The sequence below is a fragment of the Sus scrofa genome, chromosome 6 (genome assembly GCF_000003025.6).
Source record: "Sus scrofa isolate TJ Tabasco breed Duroc chromosome 6, Sscrofa11.1, whole genome shotgun sequence".
In the NCBI taxonomy this organism is placed as follows: domain Eukaryota; kingdom Metazoa; phylum Chordata; class Mammalia; order Artiodactyla; family Suidae; genus Sus; species Sus scrofa.
The window spans coordinates 109,161,005-109,185,276 of record NC_010448.4 but is presented as its reverse complement, the minus strand read 5'-3'; the positions used below and the strand labels follow the sequence as shown (position 1 = coordinate 109,185,276).

Sequence of the window (24,272 nt, the reverse complement as noted above, 5' to 3'; positions counted from 1 at the left end):
ATTAATCTTGATTCTAAGGAAGTAACACATTTCACTTTTTTGATATCCTCCACAAGCACAACACAAGTCTTACTGCATAATTACCATCTGTGTAATTATCTAGATCAAATCAGCTCATTGATCTGTGCTCAGTTCTTTGCATATTTGGCTATTTTCTTGAACTTTGAACATAAGACCATGCTAAATTAGGCCTTAGGCTGATTTGAACATTAGAATGCATATTATCATTTGTATTACAAAATAAAACTTAGCTGAAGCTAAGTGATTATGCCACATAGGAAACATTAAAAATTTATGTGCTCAATATCTAAGCATGATTGAATTTTGCAAAAAGTTTAATTTCTAATTGCACTCATGAAAGGCATCAAATTATTTTGTTCTGATGTGATCTTTTACCATGAAGATAAATTTAAAATATAGTAGTGAGATTTGGCGATTTGATAGAAGGATGAGTTGAACAGGAATGTGGTTTGTTACAAAGCATTCTAAATTCTTGTTCATTTAAATATTTAAAATGCAGCTCCCAGAATTGTAAGCGGGACTCATGGGCTTTTCTTGGTACATTAGCGACCCCTGGTGTTCTTTATTAAAAATTAATATACCAGAATTTTAAGATGTTTTTAGCATTTATTCCCTGTTTTTCAAGTGTAGTTCTAATTCTGATTTTTAACATCTATAATAAGTTTAAATATGAGTACAGTCAATATAGTAAATAACTGGATTGAAGTACTGACCTTTGTTCCACTTAGTATCTTCTAGCAGAGTGAGAATACATCTAAAATCGATGCTTCCAGAGTTCTCATTGTGGCTCAGCAGAATTAGAACCCAACTGATAGCCATGAAGATACAGATTTGATCCCTGGCCTCACTTAGTGGGGTAAGGATCCAGTGTTGCTGTGAGCTGCAGTGTGGGTCAAAGATGCAGCTCAGATCTGGAGTTGCTGTGGTGTAGGCCAGTGATTATAGCTCTGATTCGACCCCTAGCCTGGGAACTTCCATATGCTATAGGTGTGGCCTTAAAAAAAAAAAAAAAAAAAAAAAAGAAGAAGAAGAAGAAAAAAGAAGAAAAATCTGTGTTTCCTATGTTCTTTATCTCTCACCTGGCACCTTGAGAATACATGTCATGCTGGGGTTTAAATGAGTTTATCTGTCTTGTTCCCTAGGATACAGTTTCTCATGCGCATATATCAATGCCGGCTTATGAGTCAGGCACTGTCCAAATAATTTGACATATACTGTTTCATTTAATGGAACATGATATCCCTGAAATATAGGCATACACATCACTGAGGAAGCAGATTGAGGTGGAGGTTAGTGTGCAACAGGCTTATCCGAGTGCAGAGAGGGCACACCTGTGGAAGGATGATGGGCAGCAGCTGGAGGCAAGTCTATGCTCTCACATGGGATGCTCTCCTGAATCATCTTGCTCATCTACCATCTGTGCTAAGTCCCCCCTCCCCTTGGCTAGCACATCTAGTCTTTGGTCTTTGGAGCTTACCTGGTGGTATGACTCAGGCCCTCTACCCCAGAGGTCTCAGTCCCTAGTTATCAAGCCCTTCTCAGTCTGGGGTTGTTATACTTGGCCACTTACTGTCAAAATTGAACAAGAGAACACTGGGAGACGCTTAAGTGTATCATTTGCACACCATAGTTCTCCATGCTCCTATTGGGTATGGTCCTCCTCTATTCTGATGCTCAAGTTTAATTACCTCTGCTAAGCCGGTGACTCTTCTTGCCTGCTGGTCCTTTGACACAGGAGCCAGGTGTTCAGACATCCTTTCTCATCTGGCGTATCCATCTGAGCACTGTTCCTAGGTGTGGAATCTGCTGCCCCCAGTAGAAGCCAGCCAGGTGTGGGGCTTCCTTCTGCTTCAGGAAGTACAAGTTCTTTACTTCAGGGATAGTGTCCTGACATTACCCAGACTCCCAAACCCCTGAGGATTTACTGATGTGACAAATCCCCTGAATTGTAAGGCTTCCCACCCTGTATCATACTAAGGCTTTCAGCATTCTAGCCTCTTCTTGTTCATCTGGTTCTCTTAACATGACATCATTGATGATGTGGCCCAGGGTGACATTCTGCAAAATGCCCAAATGGCTCTGAGGCAGAACTGTGAGTGTAAATGTGTACTGTTGTCCGTGTGAATGGAGACTGTCTTGCGTTTTTTCTTCCGAATAAGGATAGAAAAGAATGCATCGGCCAGGTCAGTTACTGTATACTATGTGCCTAGGGAGTATTAACTTGCTCGAGCGAAGATATCATATTTGGCAGAGTGGCTAGAATTGGGATGTTTGGTTGAGTTAGTGGGGATCGACTGTCATCCTCCAAATTCCTTCTGGTTTTTGTCAGGGTGGTAAATTAAATGGAAATATTGTAGAGACCATCAGCTCTCCATTCTCAGGTTTTTAAAGGTGGCACTGATTTCTGTCATTCCTCCCTGTGTGGGGTATCGTTCTTTTTGTTTTGACCAGGTGCATGGTGTGCAGAAGTTCCCAGGCCAGGGATCAAACCCGGGGCCACAGAAGTGACAGTGCTGAATCCTTAACCACTAGGCCACCAGGGAACTCCCAGATACTGGTTTTTATTTATCCTGGCCAGGGTATGGGGGAGGGCAGATTTAGAGCCTCCATTTGGGTCTTTTATACTATGGACCAAAGAGACAATGTGAGCTCTGGCCAGCAACTGAACATGTGTATTCTAAGTACACATTGAGGAACTGGGGAAATGTCCTCTGGGTGTGTTTGTGGACCCAGTGCAAACTCTGAGCTTAGCCCAGGTTTCATTTATTATCCTATCCCTCTGTATGCCTGCTTTCTAACAGAGGGGCTAGATAACACTTTGAGTCTCTTGGCATCTTATACTTAATAATTTGTGAAATATGTGGGTTTTTCCCCTTCCCTCAGTATAGAGTTACCAGAGTAAATGGCCTTTGGTCCCTTTGGGGATGGTGTGAGAGATTCGTGACTGTATGTTTGCTTTGGTGTTGAGATTGTTCCCTCCCAGGATCTGGCCTTTCCTTCAATTCATAGTGTTAAGCCCAAAATTGTCTCAGGACCAGAAACTGGACAAGGTATCATGACTTTTATTGGGGCAGCTGTCTTTGGCTTCTGACCATAATTGATTGCTTTTTTTTTTTTTTTTTTTTTTAAATTGGCTTTTTAGGGCCTTACCTGTGGCATGTGGAAGTTCCCAGGCAAGGGACCCAGTTGGAGCTGTAGCTACTGGGCTACACCACAGCCACAGCAATGCCAGATCCGAGCCATGTCTGCGACCTACACCACAGTTTATGGCAATGCCAGATCCTTAACCGGATCCACTGAGCAAGGCCGGGGATCGAACCCACATTCTGATGGATCCTAGTCAGGCTCATTAACCACTGAGCTGCGATGGGAACTCCATCGTCATTGATTCCTTTTGATCATACAAATTGAGTTGTATTTGGACAGTTCCAGCAGTAAAGTCAAAACAGTGGTCCCCATTACAAATGTCACAATGCCCCAAATGCCATTGCAGAGAATTGAAAAGGGTTTTGAATAAGCAGACATATTGGATTGTAGATCATATCGGGTAATTTTGTGCCATGAGAGGACCTAGAGGATTCATTATTTACCAAAGCACTGAGAAATTGCTGGTGGGAGAGGCCCTAGAATCACTGAGAAACTTAGTAAGTTTCCTTGTCCTCCGAGGTCTGGGGCTGCCATTAGGAAATGCCGTTGCAGACCTGCTTCACTGGTAGGAGTCGGGGTGGGGGCATGTGATAGGACCTCGAAACAGTAGAGGCTTGGAGATGGCACCTAAATGTCTGAAGCCAGGTGGCTGCAATTACAGAAATTACGGAGTGAGTTCAGAGGGTCAAGGTCAGGAGGACTGACCTGCAGAGAGTCAGGGAAATGGTTAACAGAACACAGCATTCCTGAGGGCAAAGGACTTGAGCAAATGGTAGCAGATGGTACTTTCATCATCTTTTGTTTCCTTTTTATTTTTTATTTATTTTTTTTTCTGGATTCAGAAAGTACAGCTTCATATAAATTCTTGAATAACTTATTACTCATTTGTTGGATTGATAGCGCCCCATAACCATTGGGTGCTCGGTTCTGTTTCTTCTCCCCTTCCCCCTCCTCATTCCACCTCCCCATGCCCCTCCATTTTTTTTCTTTTAGTGTTTGGCTCATTTCTCTTGACTCGTCTACAGGTTTATTGATTCTTTCCTCAGCTGTGCTCAGAGTTCTACTGATGAGACCATTGAAGGCGTTCTTTATCTTATTTCTAGCATCTTCCTTTGACTTTTTCTTACAGTTTCCACTGCTTAATGTAATGAAATTCTCCATCTTACCATGTATGTTGTCCACCTTTTCCACTAGACTTTTTTTTTTTTTTGGTCTTTTTAGGGCCCCACCCATGGCATATGGAAGTTCCCAGACTAAGGGCCAGATTGGAGCTGTAGCCACAGCAACTCGGGATCTGAGCCATGTATGCAACCTACACCGCATATCACAACAATACCAGATCCTTAACCCACTGAATGGGGCCAGGGATCGAACCTGCATCCTCATAGATACTAGTCAGGTTCATTACCGCTGAGCCGTGACAGGAACTCTTCCACTAAACTTTTTAACATAAAGTTTTCTGTCTGATCATTTAAACATCTTGGTCATTTCTTTATCATTCTCTCGATCTGTTGTCTCTTGACAGTGGTTTTTCTTCTTGCTTTTTGTGTGTCTGATAATTTTTTTGTAGAATGTTAAATATTATGTGTAAGACAGAATCAGAGGTAAATAGTATAGGCATACTTACATTATTGTACTTTGCTTTATTGCACTTCAGACAGTATGTTTTTTTACAGATTTAAGTTTTAGGGCAACCCATTGAGCAAGTCATTTTTTTCCAGCCATTTTTCCAGCAACATTTACTCACTTTGCATCTCTGTCACATTTTGGTAATTCTTGAAGTATTTCATACTTTTTTAATTATTATATTTGTTAATGGTGATCTGTGATCAGTGATGTTTGTTACTATTACAAAAAGATTATAACTGGCTGAAGGCTCAGATGATGGTTAGTGTATTTTAGCAATAAAGTATTTTTTAAATTAAGATACATACTTTTTTTAGACATAATGCTATTGCACACTTAATAGACTACAGTGTAGTGTAACATAATGGTTATATGCACTGGGAAACCAAAAAATGCATGTGTTTCACGTTATCATATTTATTACAGTGGTCTGGAACTGAACCTCCAATATCTGAGGTGTGCCTCTAATGGGGAATTTGTGTCTTTTGACCACCTTCACTAAGTTCCTCCAGCTGTTGGTAACTGCAAATCTGTCTTCTTTTTCTGTGAGCTTGGGTTTTCTGTGAATTTTGTTTTAAAGCTGATATTAAAAAAGACATCTGGATATGGGGATTTTTCTCTAAGTATTTTACCTGAGATGAAATGCTTAAGGATGACAGCAAAATGATGGAGCAGCAAAGGAATGACTGACAGTGGACCCAGCAGAGAGTGGAGTTAGGGCAGTGTGAGTACATGATTCCTGTTTGGGCTCCTCACCTGCCATTCAGGTATCTGGAATTTTGTGTTTCTAAAATGGCACGCCTCTTCTTTCACACGTGCTCTTTATGCAGTATTTATGTTGGCCTTTATTTAAGTACCTGTCACTTTAAATCCTCCGTTTCACTGTCTTCACTTGAGAATACACAAGTGTATTGCTTTTTATCTGAGCTGCTCTGTCTCCCAGTGGCTTTCCTTTCTGTTTGTAATCTCTTAATTCCACCCTCTACAGGGGTGCCCCAATCAGTATCCTAATGTCTGCTCTGAGTTTTGCCAGCGCTTTCACTGTCTCAGCTCCCTTTACTGTTCATTATCTAAGTATGTTTTCCCTGGCGAGCAGAGGGCCTTGTGCACTGAGAGAGAGCCTCAGTACGTTAAATGAATAATAAGAAAGCGTGTGGAGAGTTGGCAGAAAGTTTGAAAGAGAACCAGGTATTCAGTTGATGCCAAGAGACACCAGTGAGAGGAAAGCGGATGGAGCTGGAATTTTGTGGAAAAGTGCCAAGGACTCAGCACTAGATGAGGAATTCCACATCCTGAGGGATGAAGAGGGAGATGACAGCTAATCCTTTGGTATCGGTACAGAGTGTAAAAGACGACAGGATGGTCTTAATTTGGGCGTAGAGAAGCACAGCTCCACTTAAAAACTTTTCTTCTAACCATAAGAATAATCTGCAGCAGGTGACTGAAGAGAATTAAAACCTCCTCTACCCACTGAGCTGTTAAAAATCAGCAGTGACCTCTGGTTGTTTCATTGATGTCCCTGCAGTAGAAATACAACCACTCGTCTCTTCAGGTGCCTTCCATTTTTAAAAATTTTTATGTGGTATAGTTGATTTACAATGTTGTATCAATTTCAGGTTTACGTGAAGTGAGTCACTTACACAAGTATCTATTCTTTTTGCCCATGTAGGTTATTAGAGAACATTGAGTAGACCTCCCTATGCTTGTTAGTTATCTAATTTATATAGTTATCTAATTTATATATGGTAGTGAGTACGTGTCAGTCCCATCCTTCCAGTTTATCCCTCCCGGCTATGGTTTCCCCTTTGGTAACCCTTAAGTTTGATTTTGAAATCTGTGAGAATCTGTTTGTTTTATAAATAAATTCATTTATATCACTTTTTATTAGATTCCACATATATGATATCATATGATACTTGTCTTTGTATGTCTGACTTACCTCACTTAATATGATGATCTCTAGGTCTGTCCATGTTGCTGCACATGGTATTATTTTATGCTTTTTTATGGCTGAGTAATGTTCCATTGTAGGTATATGCCACATCTTTATCCATTCTTCTATTGTTATACATTTAGGTTGTTTCCATGTCTTGGCTATTGTGATTAGTGCTACAGTGAACATAAAGCTGCATGTATTTTTTTGAATCATGGTTTTCTCTGGGTATATGCCCAGGAGTGGGCTTGCTGGGTCATATGGTAGTTCTATAGTTACTGTTTTAAGGAACCTCCATACTGTTTTTCATTGTGGTTGTACCAATTTACATTTCCCACCAACAGTGTAGGAGGGTTCCCTTTTTCCCACACTCTATCCAGCATTTATTGTTTGTAGACTTTGCCTTTTTTAGAGCTGCTCCTGTGGCATATGGAGGTTCCCAGGCTAGGGGTCTAATTGGACCTGTAGCCGCCGGCCTATGCCACAGCCACAGCAATGCAGAATCCGAGCCATGTCTGCGACCTACACCACAGCTCAAGGCAACGCCAGATCCTTAACCCACTGAGCAAGAGTAGGGATTGAACCCGCAACCTCATGGTTCCTAGTCGGATTCGTTAACCACTGCACCACAATTGGAACTCCTGTTTGTAGACTTTTTGATGGCCGTCCTGACTGATCTAATTCTGATCGAATGAATAAAGACCTCTCCTGCCTGAGTGCTTGTATTTCTTATCTAGAGGGCTGCTTAACATACGAGTTGCTGGGCCCCACCCCTGGCATTTTGGATTCAGTGTGTCTGAGATGGGGGCCTGAGAACTTGTCCTTTTCCCAGTTTCATGGGTGGTGCTGATACTGCAATTATAGGGACCATACTCTGAGAACTTATGCTGTACATCTTCACAGGGCAATGAGGTGTTCTTTATAACTTGCAGTCTAATCTTTCCTCTGGAACCTTTAACTTGTGTCCTTCCCTTCAGGAGAACGTGAAGCCCCTGAGATTGCAGATAGCAGCTCTACATTCTGTGTTGCCCTGTTTCTCCCTGTAGCCTGTTTCCACGTTGTAGAACCATAGTCTCTTTGCTTAAAGGTACCTTTCTACCTCTGTGCAGACCCTTCCCTCTGCCCATTTTCTGTAGTCCGGCCCTTTGGGGATTTATATCCATCAGGTTTCACATTAGTTTTTATACCTTCCTGAAACTCAAGTCAGAACAATTATTTACTAGAACACCATGCAGTTGCAGAAGTGATATAAAACAATTGGACGGGGAGTTCCTGTCGTGGCGCAGGTGGTTAACGAATCTGACTAGGAACCATGAGGTTACGGGTTTGATCCCTGGCCTTGCTCAGTGGGTTAAGGATCTGGCGTTGCCATGAGCTATGGTGTGGGTCGCAGACGTGGCTCGGATCTGGCGTTGCTGTGGCTGTGGCATAGGCTGGCGGCTACAGCTCCGATTAGACCCCTAGCCTGGGAACCTCCATATGCCGCAGGTGCGGCCCTAGAAAAGGCAGAAAGTCCAAAAAAAAAAAAAAAATACGGACAAGATAGGTTAAAAAGTAACATTCCTTGACTCAAATGTGCCATGTGGTGCCAGACTTGAATATCTCTACTTTTTATAGGCACTTTATTGAGATCTATTTGATATACTCTTCAAGTCACCCATCTAAAGTGTACAGTTCAGGAGTTCCCGCCTGGTCTAATGGTTAGCATTCAGCACTTTCACCTCCGTGGCCCAGTTTAATCCCTGGTCTGGGAACAGGATCCCACATCAAGCCATGGTGTGCCACCCCCCTCCCCCCACAAAAAAGTGCACAATTCAGTAGTTCAGGTATGTTGACAGACTTATGCAACCATCAGCACAATCAATTTTAGAACATTTTCATCACCCCAGAAAGAAACCTTGTACTCATTCCCTATCACTCCTTGCTCTCGGGCCCTGGCAACCACTAATCTACTATCTCTATGGCATTGCCTATTCTAGACATTTCATATAAATGGAAGCATGTAATATATGCTTCCCTGTGACTGGCTTCTCAGCAGTGTTTTCAGGGCTCATCCATGTTGTAATATCTATCGGTATTTCATTCTTTTAAAAATATATATGCATTTGGCCACACAGCATGTGGAAGTTCCCAGGTCAGGAAGTGAACTCATGCCACACAGTGGTCCCAGCTGCTGCAGTGACAATGCCAGATTCTTAGCCTGCTGCGCCACAAAGGAATGTGTCTTTTTTATTGCCAAGCAATATTCTGTTGTATGGATGTACCACATTTTATTTATACATCCATTGGTTGATGGACATTTGGGTTGTTTCCACTTTTTGGATATTACGAATGATGCTGCTTTCAGCATCCTTGTTCAAGATTTTGTTGTGGACATAAGTTTTCATTTCTCTTGAGTATGTACCTAGGAGTGGAATTGTTGCACTGTGTGCTTATCGCTATGTTTAGTATTTTGCAGCATTGCCAAACTGATTTCCAAAGCAGCTGCCCCGTTTTACATTCCCCCTAGCATTGGATGAAGGTTTCAGTTTCTCCACATCCCTGTTGCCGCTTGTTGTTGTCAGTCTTCTTAATTTTATGCATCCTAAGGGTTGTGAAATAGCGTCTCATTTGGTTTTGATTTCCATTTCCATGATGATTAGTGATGTTGAGCATCGCTTCATATGCTTACTGACCATTCTTTTTTTTGAGAAATGTCTGTTGAATCCTTTGGTCATTTATTAAAAATTTTTGAAAGAGTATAATCTATTAAAGTAGTTTCAGGTTCACAGCAAGATTGGGAAGTTACAGATCTCCCATGTATGCCCTGCCTCCACACATGCATAGCCTCTTCCTGTTATATCAACATCCCCCACCAGAGTAGTACATCTTTTTTTTTTTTTTTTTTTCTTCAAACAACCGATGAGCCTACCTTGGCATATAATAACCCTCCAAAGTCCGTAGTTTACCTTAGGGTTCACATTTGTTGTTGAGGACAAATGTATAATATGTATACATTTCCACTGCCCTAAAAATCCTCTGTGCTCCACTTGTTCATCCTTCCTCCCACTCCAGCCCTGGCAACTACTGATCTTTCTGTTGTCTGCATGGTTTTGCCTTTTCCAGAATGCAGTGTAGTTGGAATCATACAGTATGTGTAGCCTTTTGATTCTTTGTTCATTTTTAAAATCAGATACTTCATATTGTTGAATTTTAGGAGTTATCTATATATTCTGGGTATAAATCCCTGATCAGATATATGATTTGCAAATATTTTCTCCCACTCTAGATTGCCTCTTCACTCTCTTCTTGTTTGTTTCACTTTTTGTTGTACAAAGTTTTTAATTTTTACATAGTCCAATTTATTTCTTTTTTTAATCTATACTTTTGATGTGATATCTAAGAAGTTGTTTTTTTTGTTGTTTTTGTTTTTTTTTTGTCTTTTTGCTATTTCTTAGGCTGCTCCCATGGCATATGGAGATTCTCAGGCTAGGGGTCCAATCGGAGCTATAGCCACTGGCCTACACCAGAGCCACAGCAACGCGGGATCCGAGCTGCATCTGCAACCTACACCACAGCTCACGGCAACGCCGGATCGTTAACCCACTGAGCAAGGGCAGGGACCAAACCTGCAACCTCATGGTTCCTAGTCGGATTCGTTAACCACTGCACCACGACGGGAACTCCTAAGAAGCTATTGTTAAATCCAGTGTCATGAAGCTTCTCTCCTATGTTTTCTTTTAATATTTTTATTGTTTTAGGTCTTATTTTTAGGTTTTTTTTTTTTTTTTTTGTCTCTCTAGGGCTGCACCTATGACATATGGAGAGTCCCAGGCTAGGAGTTGAATCTGAGCTGTAGCTGCTGGCCAACACCACAGCCACAGCCACGCCAGATCCGAGCTGCGTCTGCAACCTACACCACAACTCCTGGCAATGCCAGATCCTTAACCCAGTGAGCGAGGCCAGGGATCGAACCTGTGTCCTCATGGATACTGGTTAGATTCATTTCCGTCGAGCCATGACAGGAACTCCTGGTCTTCCATTTTGGGTTAATTTTTCTATGTTGTGTAAAGTATACAGGTCCAACTTTATTATTATTATTTTTTTTTTGCATGTGAATATCCAATTTTCCCAGCAACATGTGTTGAAGAAACTGTCTTTTTTCTCCTTTGAATGGTTTGGCTCTCTTGTCAAAAATCATGTGACCATAGATGTGAGAATTTAATTCTGGGCTCTCTAGTCGCTTCTGTTGGTCTGTATGTCTGTCCTTATGTCATTATAGCTGTTTTGATTACTTTGATTAGCTTTGAGGTAACTTTTGAATCTGCAAGTGTGAGATCTCCAACTTTGTTATTTGTTTTCAATACTGTCTTGGCTGTTCAGAATCTCTTGAGATCCATGTGAATTTTAGGATGGGATTTTCTGTTTCTGAAAAAAAAAGTCATTGGGATTTGATACAGATTGTGTTGAATCTGAGATTGCTTTGGGTAGTATTCACATCTCAACAATATTAAATATTCCCATCCATGATAATTAGATGTCTTCCCACTTTTTTATGTCTTCTTTAATTTCTCTCAGCTATATTTTGTTGTTTTAATGTACAACTCTTTCACTTTCATGGTTACGTTTATTCCTAAGCCTTGTTTCTGATACTATTGCAAATGGAATTGCTTTTCTTAATCCCCTTTTTGATTATTCATTTTTATCTTTGCCTATTTAAAGGTTGTCTTTTTATTGTTCAGTTGTAGTTCTTTATATACTTTGGATACAATTTTCTTATCAGATAATATGGTTTATAAATGTTTTCAATCATTCTGTGGGTTGTTTTTTTTTTTTGTCTTTTTTTTGCTATTTCTTTGGGCCACTCCCACGGCATATGGAAGTTCCTGGGCTAGGGGTCGAATTGGAGCTGTAGCTGCCGGCCTACACCACAGTATCCGAGCCGCGTCTGCAACCTACACCACAGCTCACGGCAACGCCGGATCGTTAACCCACTGAGCAAGGGCAGAGACCAAACCCACAACCCCATGGTTCCTAGTCGGATTCGTTAACCACTGCGCCACGACGGGAACTCTATTCTGTGAGTTGTTCTATCTTCTTTACTAATATGAACTCTTTACATAAAGTATGGAAATACTTCTCCCAAAATGTACTGTTAAAATGATAGGAAATGCTAAGATATTTTAAAAGAACTCACTTTGTTAAAACATTAAACTTCGCAGCAGTTTTTCTATTTGTAAAATGTGGTAGTGCATTTTGTAGAATAATATTTAGTGAAAAGTATGTTTATAGACACTTTATAATATCCTGGAAAATATGATATATTAGGTGAAAGGAGTAGAACATAAGCAATTATGTCATATAAATTTATGCTTAAAAATCTCAAACTTATGAATGGGAAAAATGATTATAAAGAAATGTACCAAAATGTTTATACTGGTTATATAGTGACTAGAACAATGATTATTTTCTTTTTTTTTTTTGGTCTTTTTAGGACTGTACCTGCGGCATGTGGAGGTTCCCAGGCTAGGGGTCGAATCAGAGCCATAGCTGCCAACCTACACCAGAGCCACAGCAACACAGGATCTGAGCCGCATCTGCAACATATACCACAGCTCACAGCAATGCTGGATCCTTAACCTACTGAGCAAGGCCAGGAACTGAACCTGAATCCTCATGGATACTAGTCGGGTTCGTTAACCACTGAGCCACGGCAGGAACTCTGACAATGAGTATATTGTTTTTTTCTCATGTCTTAGTTTTTAGATTTGAGTATTTTTTACTATCAAAAAATTCTTTTTAAAGAATGGTAAAAAAACAAATCTTATGGCCCAAAGGAAAAATGAAGCTCATGGAAAAAATGTAATGTGTGATGACACAGGCTGTCACTTGTTATGTTTCAGTGTACTGTTAACCTAAAGGTTGGACTAGCACTGTATTTCATCCTACCTTCTTGTAGAGCCAGGGCAAGTGATAACCATCACTCCTGCCTGTGTGCTGCACATCCCAGTGAAATTAAACATCATCTATTAGTTCTTGCAAATCTGTACTCTCCTGCACTTGTACTGTCTTAAGTTGTGTAACTGAACTGAACCAGTGGTACTGGACTTATATATATTACCAATTAGTTTGAAATTCCTGAAAGAGCTTTTAGCCACTTAGAGTAAATATGAATGATGTAGCTTGTTCTCCATTGTTGAATATTGACTTTAAGAGATCATTTGCTTCCTTTGATAGTGTTGTATCCCGTCAGTCTACATCACTTCAAAAAATAATGTCCTATGTCTTATAAACATCAAAATTGATTTTTAAAAAATATAAGTCTGTTGGGGAAATTAACTTTTTCAATAGGCCTAGGAAGAATAGTGTTAAATGAATATACTATCTGGTCTAATTATCTAAAATGGCTTTGTTAGTTCATATATTTAGTGTTACCACGTGGATCTTTACCAAGTGAATATTTTAAAAATGAATTCTAGAAGTTGTCTGTGTTGGTTGTGGATTGGCAACTGTTTAGGCAGTCATCAGTTACTATTACAATTAGTCGAATTGGAGTATTTAATTTATTGTAGTAACGTGGTACTCGCTTAATGTAGACAGAACTGAAGGGATGTAATATCCCTACATGGTACTTCTTTCTATTATAGAAACTCAGTAATAATTGGTAATTTGGAGAAGGCCTATAAAAAAAGTCTTAGTTTAATGATAGCTAAAAGTAATTTCTTTGCTTTCCCAGGAGTTGGTAATGCTTCTTTTAGAATATAATGCAGATACTACTGTTGTTAATGGAAATGGACAGACAGCAAAAGAAGTCACTCATGACAAAGAAATCCGAAACATGCTTGAAGGTAAATAATGTGGATCTTAACCTAAACAGTATTTATTTTAATTATAGCCGTGCTCCAGAACATCAGTAGAAACTGCTTTGGAGATGCCAAAATAGATGACATCAAGCCTGTGCTCTAAGGACAATGTAATTTACAAGTCATTGATGAGACACAAGATGATAAGAGAGTTTCCTCAGAGCTTTTAAACTCTTATTATATAACATCATGGCAAGTTTTAAAAATCAAATCTCCAACAAAATTAAAAGTAAAAGTTAGAGACATGAGGGAGTAGGGCTTGAAAGGCTACGGAAGTGGGATAATGAAGGAATTACAGCGTGTGGGACAGCTCCTGGGAGTCACTTGGTGTTGGGGAAGGTAGCTCGGGTGGTTCCTATATCCTGAGGGCGTCATTGTAGTACAAAGGTCTACAGTAACTTTTTTTTTTTTTGGCCACACCTGTGGTATATGGAAGTTCCCGGGCTAGGGTTGAATTGGAGCTGCAGCTGTTGGCTGATGCCACGGCCACACTGGATCTGAGCTGCATCTGTGACCTATGCCACAGCTTGTGGCACTTCACCCACTGATCGGGGCCAGAGATTGAACCGGAATCCCCACGGACACTATGTTGGGTTCTTAACCTGCTGAGGCACAACGGGAACTCCCACAGTAACTTCTTGATGGATCAGCTTCATTGTTAGGAACGTCAAAGATTAGATTACATTTAAGATGGCATTATGAGGTATTGCTCTAAAAATAATTTAAAACAAAAATATCTTGATGGTGTTGAAGCCTTCATTTGTTAGGATTACTGCCCCCCCCCCAAAATATCAGGGCTTTGGCTGGAATTAGTTTTTGGTGGTCTTTCTATAGTAAGATTTTTCAATTCCTACTTTATGAATAAAGGTATTGGATTAGAGTTGCAGCTTCTCACACACCCGGGTTTCTTACCTTTGCAATTCAGAGACAGACAAGATAATTTTTGTATTTAAAGGGTGTTGGTTTATTAGTAGTATTTTTAATCTATGTACAAACCAAAGTCTTGCTTTTGATTACTTTGCAGTTGGCCTTAAATCTGAGAATCTCACTTGTTTGTCTAGTTACAAGATAATATCTGCTTGTCAGATACACTTCAGATCAATGTCTCTACTCGCTCTTGAATTTAAAGTGAACCCTGTCATTGTCAATAAACAAACCAACATAGAACATCTTCTGTAAGGCTCAGGAATGTGTGATTTGGGGGAGATTGAACATATTAGATGTGATCCCTGCCCTTTAATACGTTATGACTTAATTGGGAGGATGAGATACTGCTTTGATCTGGTACTGGCATTTAATTTGTAATAAGATGAGAACCCAGAACTGATGTTCTCTCAGCATACTGCAATGTTGGGTTAGCCTGACAAGTTGGCTTTTAATAGGGCCAGTTGTAGAGTCATACTCTAAGCACCCACCCTTACACCCCCAAGACCCAGCAGTGATAAGGATAAGGGCTTAGTTGACTTGATGGGCACTATGGTTTATCAGCTATAATATGGTTCTAGCTGGGAAAATAGAAGAAGAAATTGAGTGATTTGGCTCTGAAGAGATCATAGCCAGGTGTACTGTGACATGTGAATAGCTTGTTAAATGGCTCAGACTGCAGAGAGTGTACCCACAACCCCCCAAGACCTCAGGTAGACTAGAAACCCTGTCATGGGGTAATGCACATAGAAACAGGACATGTTTCAGCCCCAAAAGACAGGAGTCATTCTCAAGTATGATTATGAGAGCTATTATATTGGAGGAAGGATATTCTGTGTTGAGGCAGACCAGGGCCAGATGATGGCCCAGTTGATGCAGTGCTAGAGAGTTTATCTCTGGGTTCAGTGTATTATAGTAATGGGTAGGTTACCTTGAAAGGTATAGTGAGCTTACCATGATTAGACATGTTTGGGGGGAGTTCCCGTCATGGCTCATTGGTTAATGAGCCCAACTAGTGTCCATGAGGATGTGCGTTCGATCCCTGGCCTTGCTCAGTGGGTTAAGGATCTGGCGTCGTGAGCTGTGGTGTAGGTCAAAGACGTGGCTTGGATCCTGAGTTGTTATGGCTGTGGTGTAGGCTGGCAGCTAGAGCTCCAAATCAACCCCTAGCCTGGGAACCTCCGTATGCCTCGGGTGCCCCAAAAATGACAAAAAAAAAATTTGGGGGGGGGAGGACAGATGACTACTTGTCAGGCACTAGAGTGGACTCCTGTACCTTCTGCATACTTACTTTTTTTTTTGAGAAACTTTCAGCCTATAGGAAAGTTGCAAGTCTAATACAATAATGAATAATGAACATTTATTATTAGTCAGTAATTACTATGCACTAACAGTTGTTTGAGACACTACACTAAAACATTTTTTGAGGTGTAAAATACATGGATAAAAGTATACATCGTCATACAGCTCACTGTTTTCACAAGTAGAACACGTCCGTGTAAATAGCACCCACATCAAGGAATAGAACATAACTGGCATGTAGAAGCCTCTTAGCCCTAAATGGAATATTTGTTTTTATTGGCTGGCTCAACAGACTTCTCTCACTGTCCAGAATGAACACAGGCTAGGAAAATAAACAGGGTTTTCAAGTCCAAATCCCATTTTCCTTCATTTATGAGCCTCGACAATCAAGGAAGGAATTTTAGGATGCCCTTCCCTACCCTTCCTTAAAGTCCAAAATGAACATTATTAAGCATTATTTGATTATTCAGTAAATATTATTGGGCAAATACGCATTGTGCCAGAAACTGTCAGAAATGCCTGGGATACATGGAAGAGTGAGAACACACTTGCAGAGTGACCGTGGGGGTGAGTTACAGCTCGCGGCAGCACAAGCAGTAGCAGAGGTATGTAGGGAAGGGTAGGAACGTGTTCTTGAAAGCTTACAATCCAGAAGCCTTAGAACTACTTGGGGAAAGGCTGAAGCATGTAAATTCCAGCAGAAGAAGGTAGTGTTGGGAGCCCATGTGGAGGCTTTGCAGCCTTCCTCCAAGATGGATAGGGAGTCTGGGTGTGGAAAGAAAAATGTGAGAGAAAAATTCGAGAATAAAAACGTGTGATGGTATAAGTAAATTAGTCACTTCTTAAGACAAAGCTCTACTGGTTCCAGCTCTTCTGTTTCAAGGTATATGTTCCTTGTGGTTAAAATGCAAGGGCATGTGTAGTGTCTCAAACAACTGTTAGTGCATAGTAATTACTGACATAATAAATGTTCATTATTTCTCAGGAAGACTAGAGAAACCTTTCAGAGTTCCTCCCCTGCAGCCTTTGCACAGGGTATTGTGTACATATTTTAAAGAGGATTATTACTAAGTCTTTCTATGAAATTTCTTGTTTTCTATAAACTAAAACAGAACTCAAACATAGCAGAAACGAGACCTTATTACACATTCCAGTCTCTTACATCATTCCCTGCAAGCGGAAGCAGCATAGAGTAATGTAAGAGTGTGGATTCTGGAACCCATTTGTTCAAGTCCCAGCTCTTCCATGGCCCAGCTGTGTGGCTTAGGTTAAGTTCTTTAACCTCTTGCTGCCTCAGTTTCTTCATCTATAACATTGGAAAACAGTAACACTTCCTTCAAAGAGTGGTTATGAGGATTTAATGAGTTAATATTTTTTAAGTGCATTCATTGAAAGGTGCTTGGCACATAGTAAATGCTCTAATATTTATGAAAGAAATTAAATATTCTTATGTAGAAGTGTGTAAGTATATATAAACCTAAATATATTTATATGATTTGTACACTTTCTACCAGTGCTCTCTCTCTCTCCCCCCCTTTATTTTCTTCTTTGCATTTTAGGGCCACTCCTGTGGCGTATGGAAGTTCCCAGCCTAGGGGTTGAATTGGAGCTACAGCCACTGGCCTACACCACAGCCACAGGAACGTGGGATCCCAGCCACGTCTGAGACCTATACCACAGCTCACAGCAATGCTGGATCTTTAACCCATGAACGAGGCCAGGAATCGAACCCACATTCTCAGGGATACTAGTTGGGTTCATAACCTGCTAAACCACAAAAGGAATTCCCCCAATGCTATTTCTTACTACTTTTCACATTCTAAAGGTCTGGAAGGTATATGCCTCTCTCCCCACTTACTTGCCTTTCCAAGGCAGATAGGTAGTAGTGTTTCAGCATACGAAAGTAATTCCTAATTACTTGTGATGGATATTATAGTGAGTAATGTACTTAAATCCCTCTGAATTGAAAACGTAAATTCATCTGAACCTGAGAGAAGTTGAACTCTGTACTCTGAAGTATGATAAGGCAGTAGGAGTAACAGTAAAGTCTAACAGCATTTAATTACAATTCAAAACATTGTAACTTTTCTAACCAAGATCACTTTATTCTTCATATATCTTTGAGACAGATTTGCTAATAGGATCCAGACTAGAAGGAGAGTAATATGTACGGTTCCTTTTGCAGCTGTAGAAAGGACCCAGCAAAGAAAGCTTGAAGAATTGCTTTTAGCAGCAGCAAGAGAAGGCAAAACAGCAGAACTCACAGCTCTGGTAAAAACAAAAACAAATGCATTACTTCTTTACTCTGCAGGATAATTTTTACTTCATGTTAAGTTCTTAACTTAGTCAAATTGTGGGACCAAAATACTCTAGATCATAATGATAGAACAAAAGTCTTTAAATATCTCTAAACACAGTATAGAAATAGTTTAAGAAGGATGCATGTGCGATGATAATGTTTTTCTGTAAATTTCTTTTTTTGGACTTTTTAGGGCCACCCCCACAGCATATGGAGGTTCCCAGGTTACGGATCAAATCAGAACTGTAGCCGCCCGGCCTACGCCACAGCCACAACAACACAGGATCTGAGCCACGTCTGTGACCTACACCACAGCTCATGGAGATGCTGGATCCTTAACCCACTGAGCGAGGCTAGGGATCGAACCTGCGTCCTTGTGGATGCCAGTCAGATTCATTTCCACTGTGCCACAACAGGAACTCCTTTTTTGATAAACTTCTGATTTGCCTCCCCACTTTCTACCAAAAACCCGATAGATAAGAATCCAGTTTTTCTAAGTACTTATTATAAGGGTAGTTTTTATTCCTGACTAAACCAATTTAAAGTTGACCTATAATGTATTGGCTCCTATAGAGGTATATCTTTCTCTAATTTTAATGAGCAAGTATTTCTGAAAGGTGTACTATTTTTCTAGAAAGTAACATACAAAGGAAAAGGACAGTATTTTTGAAGTATTATAACAGACTGAAAGCTTTACCCATTTAATTTTTTTCTTCTTAGGAGACCTACTTTCCAGTTTCCATTTCCTGATAATAGTCTCATTAAACACAAACCTCTGAATTTGTTCTGAATTTAAGACTGAAGCACAGCCATTTGCCTTAAAGTTATTTCGGTTCATTTGAAAAGGCCTTTCTGATTTTCAAGTATAGTACCTAAAACACTGCAAACTTTGTGAGATGAGGCTGTAAAGAAGTCTCTAAAGGAGTCAGCTGGAAACAATGCATTCAGTAGGCCTTTCACATTGACACATTCAGCATTTACGGTTTTAACTCTTTTGAGTGACTGTCTAGGGTAGACTGATTTGTAGTTTTGATGTCACAAGTGTCAACCATAATACTGGTGGGGGGGAGCAGATGTGAGTGGAATCTCAGTGTCCAGAGGGGAGTGGGGTGGTCTTGGTGTTGTGTGTGGTGTCTGTTTTCGGGATCTGAGATGTCCTGGCACCTTGAGGACGAGCATGTGGAGTGACATGGCTTGGCATGTGACAAGAAGCCCCTGGCAGTCTAGATGCTGAGGGGCCCGGCTGTTTGTCGACTCTGGAGTATGAAGTTCCCTCCAAACTTCTGGTTATGCTGTGGGTTTTATGGGAGAATGTCTGCTTTCAATATATAATCTGCATTGTATTCTTCCATCATTAGCTCAATAGGCCGAATCCTCCTGATGTGAACTGTTCGGATCAGTTAGGAAACACACCCTTACATTGTGCGGCTTACCGGGCTCACAAACAGTGTGCTTTAAAGCTTTTAAAAAGTGGAGCAGACCCTAATCTGAAGAACGAAAATGGTAAGCATGCTGATGAAAGTCACGGTTGGTCATTTTGAAACTGTGAAAAAATGACTTGTGTTTTAATACCTAGTCTTTGTTAAGTTGTATGGATCCCTATTTAATGTTGAAGTCAAGGCTTTTATACAAAAGAAGGAATGTATTAATTTACTTCCCACGTGAGATCTAAATGTTTAATAATGTCTCTTTCATTTGAAGCACTAATGACAACTAAGATCTGATTCCCACCGTCAAGGGAAAGGAAACTACAGTTAATTCCTGGTATTTGTGGTAGTTATTTGTTTTATGAAGTGGCCATGATCTCTGAATTAGTAAATAGTGAACCATGTTGCTCACAAGGGAAGTACAGAGTTAGGTTCCTTTGAGCCTTTGGTCACAGCATTTTCATTCGCTTATCCAGCATGTAACCTTGTTTTATGTGTGCTTCTGTTTAAAAACCCTTATGTAATGTCTGTTGTGGACTTATTAACACTGAACTCAGGAGTTCCCGTCGTGGCGCAGTGGTTAACAAATCCGACTAGGAACCATGAGGTTGCGGGTTTGGTCCCTGCCCTTGCTCAGTGGGTTAACGATCCAGCGTTACCGTGAGCTGTGGTGTAGGTCACAGACGCGGCTCGGATCCCGCGTTGCTGTGGCTCTGGCGTAGGCTGGTGGCTACAGCTCCGATTCAACCCCTAGCCTGGGAAACTCCATATGCCATGGGGGAGCAGCCCAAGAGATGGCAAAAAGACAAAAAAAAGAAAGAAAAAAGAAAATCTTTAAAAAAAAAAAAAAGCAAAAAAAACACAAAAAAACCCACTGAACTCACTGCCAAGCACACTACAGCTCAGGCCTGATCTGAGCCCATGTAACACGTGTTTTGTTCATAAGGCACACCCACCACAGCCTTCTTGTGCTTTAGAGCGCTAGGCAGTACTTCAGCACTGCGTGGCTAGTTACAACAATGAATTCACCAAAAACAAACAAAAAGCAAAAAATGTGAAGAATGTGGCAGTAGGCTGTGATGAGGACACTGGTTCACAGTATGAGAGCTGAGACCAGAAGGCAGAGCCTCAGCTTTTGTGCTTCAGGGAACAGGTGCATCAGAAGACTCCAATTTTTTACCCATCTGTACATACCTGTGAATAACCAAGAAATTGCCACGCGTATTGATTTTGGGATTATAGTAAATTTTAACAATAGGCGAATTTGCAAATGTGGAAATCACAAATAATGAGGATAGATTGTACATGCGCTCAGTATCAAAGACAGAATGGGAGAACCTAAGAGAAGCTGCAAAAGGTGTCTTAGGCATTCAGTGGAGGGCCAGCCCATTAGGGCTTTTCTGCCTCACTTTTTAGGGTGCTTCCCTCTGCCTACCACCAGCCTGGATTAGGACTTGTCTGCAAGGACCCCCATGTTCACCTCATCGTAGCCTAAACCACACCCTGTGGCAGTTGTTGGCATATGTAGCTGTCTTCCATGAGACCGAACTCCTAAGGAGAGGCTAATATTTTACTGTCCAGTTTACCTGGCACCTGGAGGAATATATATCATGAGATGCCTTCCACATGTTGCATGTTTGTTGAAAGTTTGGGATAATTAGAAATAGCTTCACGAAGGAATTCTTTTTGGGGGGGCTGCACCCATAGCATGTGGAAAGTCTCAGACCAGGGATGGAACCCATGCTCCACTGGCGACTTAAGCTACTGCAATGACAACACCAAATCCTTAGCCCACTGTGCCGCAAGAGAACTCCACGTTTTTTTAAATAGAAATCCTGAAGTCCTAGTAAAATTTTCTTTCTCTCCCTCCCTTCCTCCCTTCCTTCCTTCCTCCCTCCCTCCCCCCTCCCCTCCCCTCCCTCCTTTCTTTCTCTAGCCCTTCCTTCCTTCCTTCTTTTTAGGGTTGCACCTGGAGATTCCCAGGGTAGGGGTTGAGTTGGAGCTGTAGCTGCTGGCCTGTGCCACAGTAGCACCACATCTGAGCTGCATCTGCAACCTACACCACAGCTCACCGCAATACTGAATCCTTAACCCAGCTGAACAAGGCCAGGGATTGAACTTGCATCCTCACGGATGCTAGTCAGATTCATTTCCACTGAGCCATGACAGGAACTCCTAGTAAAATTTTTTTTTAAAAATTTTCTAAATACTTCAGTTTGTATCTCTAACAAATGCAACATGTTTTGTCCCCCCAATATGTTTTTTTCTTTTTAAAAATATAACAGAACACCATTGTTATCTAGTAAGATAATGAAAAGCAGAAACTTGGGAAAGAGTATTGTAGACAGAGGGAAGATGAAGAGCAAAGGTACCACAGTAAAAAATGTAAGTCAGGAGTTCCCGTTGTGGCGCAGTGGTTAACAAATCTGACTAGGAACCGTGAGGTTGAGGGTTTGATCCCTGGCCTTGCTCAGTGGGTTGAGGATCCAGTGTTGCCGTGAGCTGTGGTGTAGGTCGCAGACGCGGCTCGGATCCCACGTTGCTGTGGCTCTGGTGTAGGCCGGTGGCTACAGCTCCGATTGGACCCCTAGCCTGGGAACCTCCATATGCCTCGGGGGCGGCCCTAGAAAAAGGAAAAAGACAAAAAAAAAAAAAAAAAAAAAAAAAAGTAAGTCAAATTGAGGTGCACATCTCGTTTGGCACATCCAAGGAATGAAGGGGAGCAGTACTAGGGAATCCCATAAAGGCAGATTAGGCCTCTGTGGTGGCAATCCATGAAATTTTACCCCTTATTTTCATAGGTCAGGAGGACTCTGAAAAACAAATAGATGATTGTGGAAAAATGAGGTGCTTTACGAAGATTAATATGGCTGCAGTATCTAGGATAGCTTGTGAGAGGCCCAGGACTATAGGGATCAGTAGGACCGTTGAGGTGGTTTTAGGAGAGAGGTAGCTAGGACTTGAAGTTTAATAGCATCAACGGGAATAGAAAGGAGAAAGAACATTTACTGTAGAATCTCATGCTTCTCCTCTCTTCCTTTGGCCCTTTTGCTCTAGAATGGCACCGTTCTATAGATAGACAATGGGAGCCACATAGGAAAAGTAAAAAATATGAAAATAATGTACTTAAAGCAGCATGTCCAGAATACCATGTCAACATGCCATTGGTTTAAAAAAAAAAAAAAATCAGTGATATTTTACATTCCTTTTCTGTACCAAGTCTTTGAAATTTGGTGTATATTTTATGCTTAACAGCATATCTCCACTTGAACTAGATGCATTTCAGGTACTGCATGGTCCCATGTGATTAGCGTCTACCATATTGGACAGTGCCGCTCTAGATGGATTGAGATGTTTGAGGTGTTCTGGTTAACCATGCTGTCCTTATCCTGTATGTGTTCTCTCTGCCAGGAAGGCCCTTTTCCTTGTTCATCTGGAAAACTCACCTTAAGGATTAGCTCAAACTCTGCTTCCCCAGAGGGGCTTGCTCCGTATCCCTGAGATGGTCGCAGGTTCTTCCTAGAATAAGGTAGACGAGGAATCAGGAGATGTAGAAGGGGAAGCACTTGAGAGGTGTGAGGGAAATGCCAGTTCCATGGAAGCAAAAGGAAGAGAGTAAGTGCAGAGTAAGGAGTAGGATGTTATTGGTGTTATGTGCGTCTTTGGAAGATAAACACTGAGAAGGGGCTGTGGAATTCAGTGATACAGTGCCCAGTCAGTGACACAGTGCCCAGTGGTCCTTTTGGAAAGAGCACTTTTTACTGGGTAGTTGAGCGAAGGCTAGGTTAGGGGTTAAGGACTGAGTAGGAAATAAGGAAGTAAAGACGGCACTGCTTGCCTGCTTCTTTGCCATATGTAAGAGCAGAAGAATGGCTCTATGGCGCAGTGGAAGATTTTTTAGGTAAAGGAAAATTTAAGTTTTTTACGTAGGAAAAAATTTATTTATTTATTTTTGCTTTTTAGGGCTGCACCTGCGCCATATGGAGCTACCCAGGCTAGGGGTCGAATCAGAGCACCAGCTGCTGGCCTATGCCACAGCCACAGCAACACCAGATCTGAGCCGCATCTGAGCCCTACACCACAGTTCATGGCAACACCAGATCCTTAACCCACTGAGTAAGGCCAGGGTTCGAACCTGCAACCTCATGGTTCCTAGTCGGATTCGTTTCCACTTCGTCATGACGGGAACTCCTATTCATTCTTAATGTAATAATTTGCTTCTATTAATCCCAAACTCCCAGTCCATCCCACTCCCTTCCTCTCCCCTTCCCCCTTGGCAACTACAAATCTGCTGTCCATGTCTGTGTTTCTGTTTGTAGGTAGGTTCATCTGTGCCATATTTTAGATTCCACATATAAGTGATGCCATACGATATCTTTCTGACTTACCTGACTTAGTATGAGAATCTCTAGTTCTATCCCTGTTGCTACAAATGGCATTATTTTTTTCTTTTTTTTTCTTTCTTTTTTTTTTTTTTTTTTTTGTCTTTTTGCTATTTCTTTGGGCCGCTCCTGCCGCATATGGAGGTTCCCAGGCTAGGGGTCCAATCGGAGCTGTAGCCGCTGGCCTACACCAGAGCCACAGCAACGCAGGATCTGAGCCGAGTCTGCAACCTACACCACAGCTCACGGTAACGCTGGATCGTTAACCCACTGAGCAAGGGCAGGGATCAAACCCGCAACCTCATGGTTCCTAGTTGGATTCGTTAACTACTGCACCACGACGGGAACTCCTGATTTGCATTTCTTTAA

General features: G+C 41.2%; 1 protein-coding gene across 5 annotated transcripts in view; it reads left to right on the top strand.

Annotated features, from left to right (window-relative positions):
* Positions 1-24,272, top strand: part of OSBPL1A (oxysterol binding protein like 1A) — a 244,221-nt gene that overhangs the window by 56,674 nt on the left and 163,275 nt on the right. For all 5 annotated transcript variants that reach the window (XM_013999263.2, XM_021096189.1, XM_005665323.3 and 2 more), the window contains exons 5-7: positions 13,443-13,554; positions 17,981-18,066; positions 19,453-19,597. In XM_013999263.2, coding sequence (XP_013854717.2) covers positions 13,443-13,554; positions 17,981-18,066; positions 19,453-19,597 — 343 coding nt within the window. The remainder of the gene's footprint in view (positions 1-13,442; positions 13,555-17,980; positions 18,067-19,452; positions 19,598-24,272) is intronic.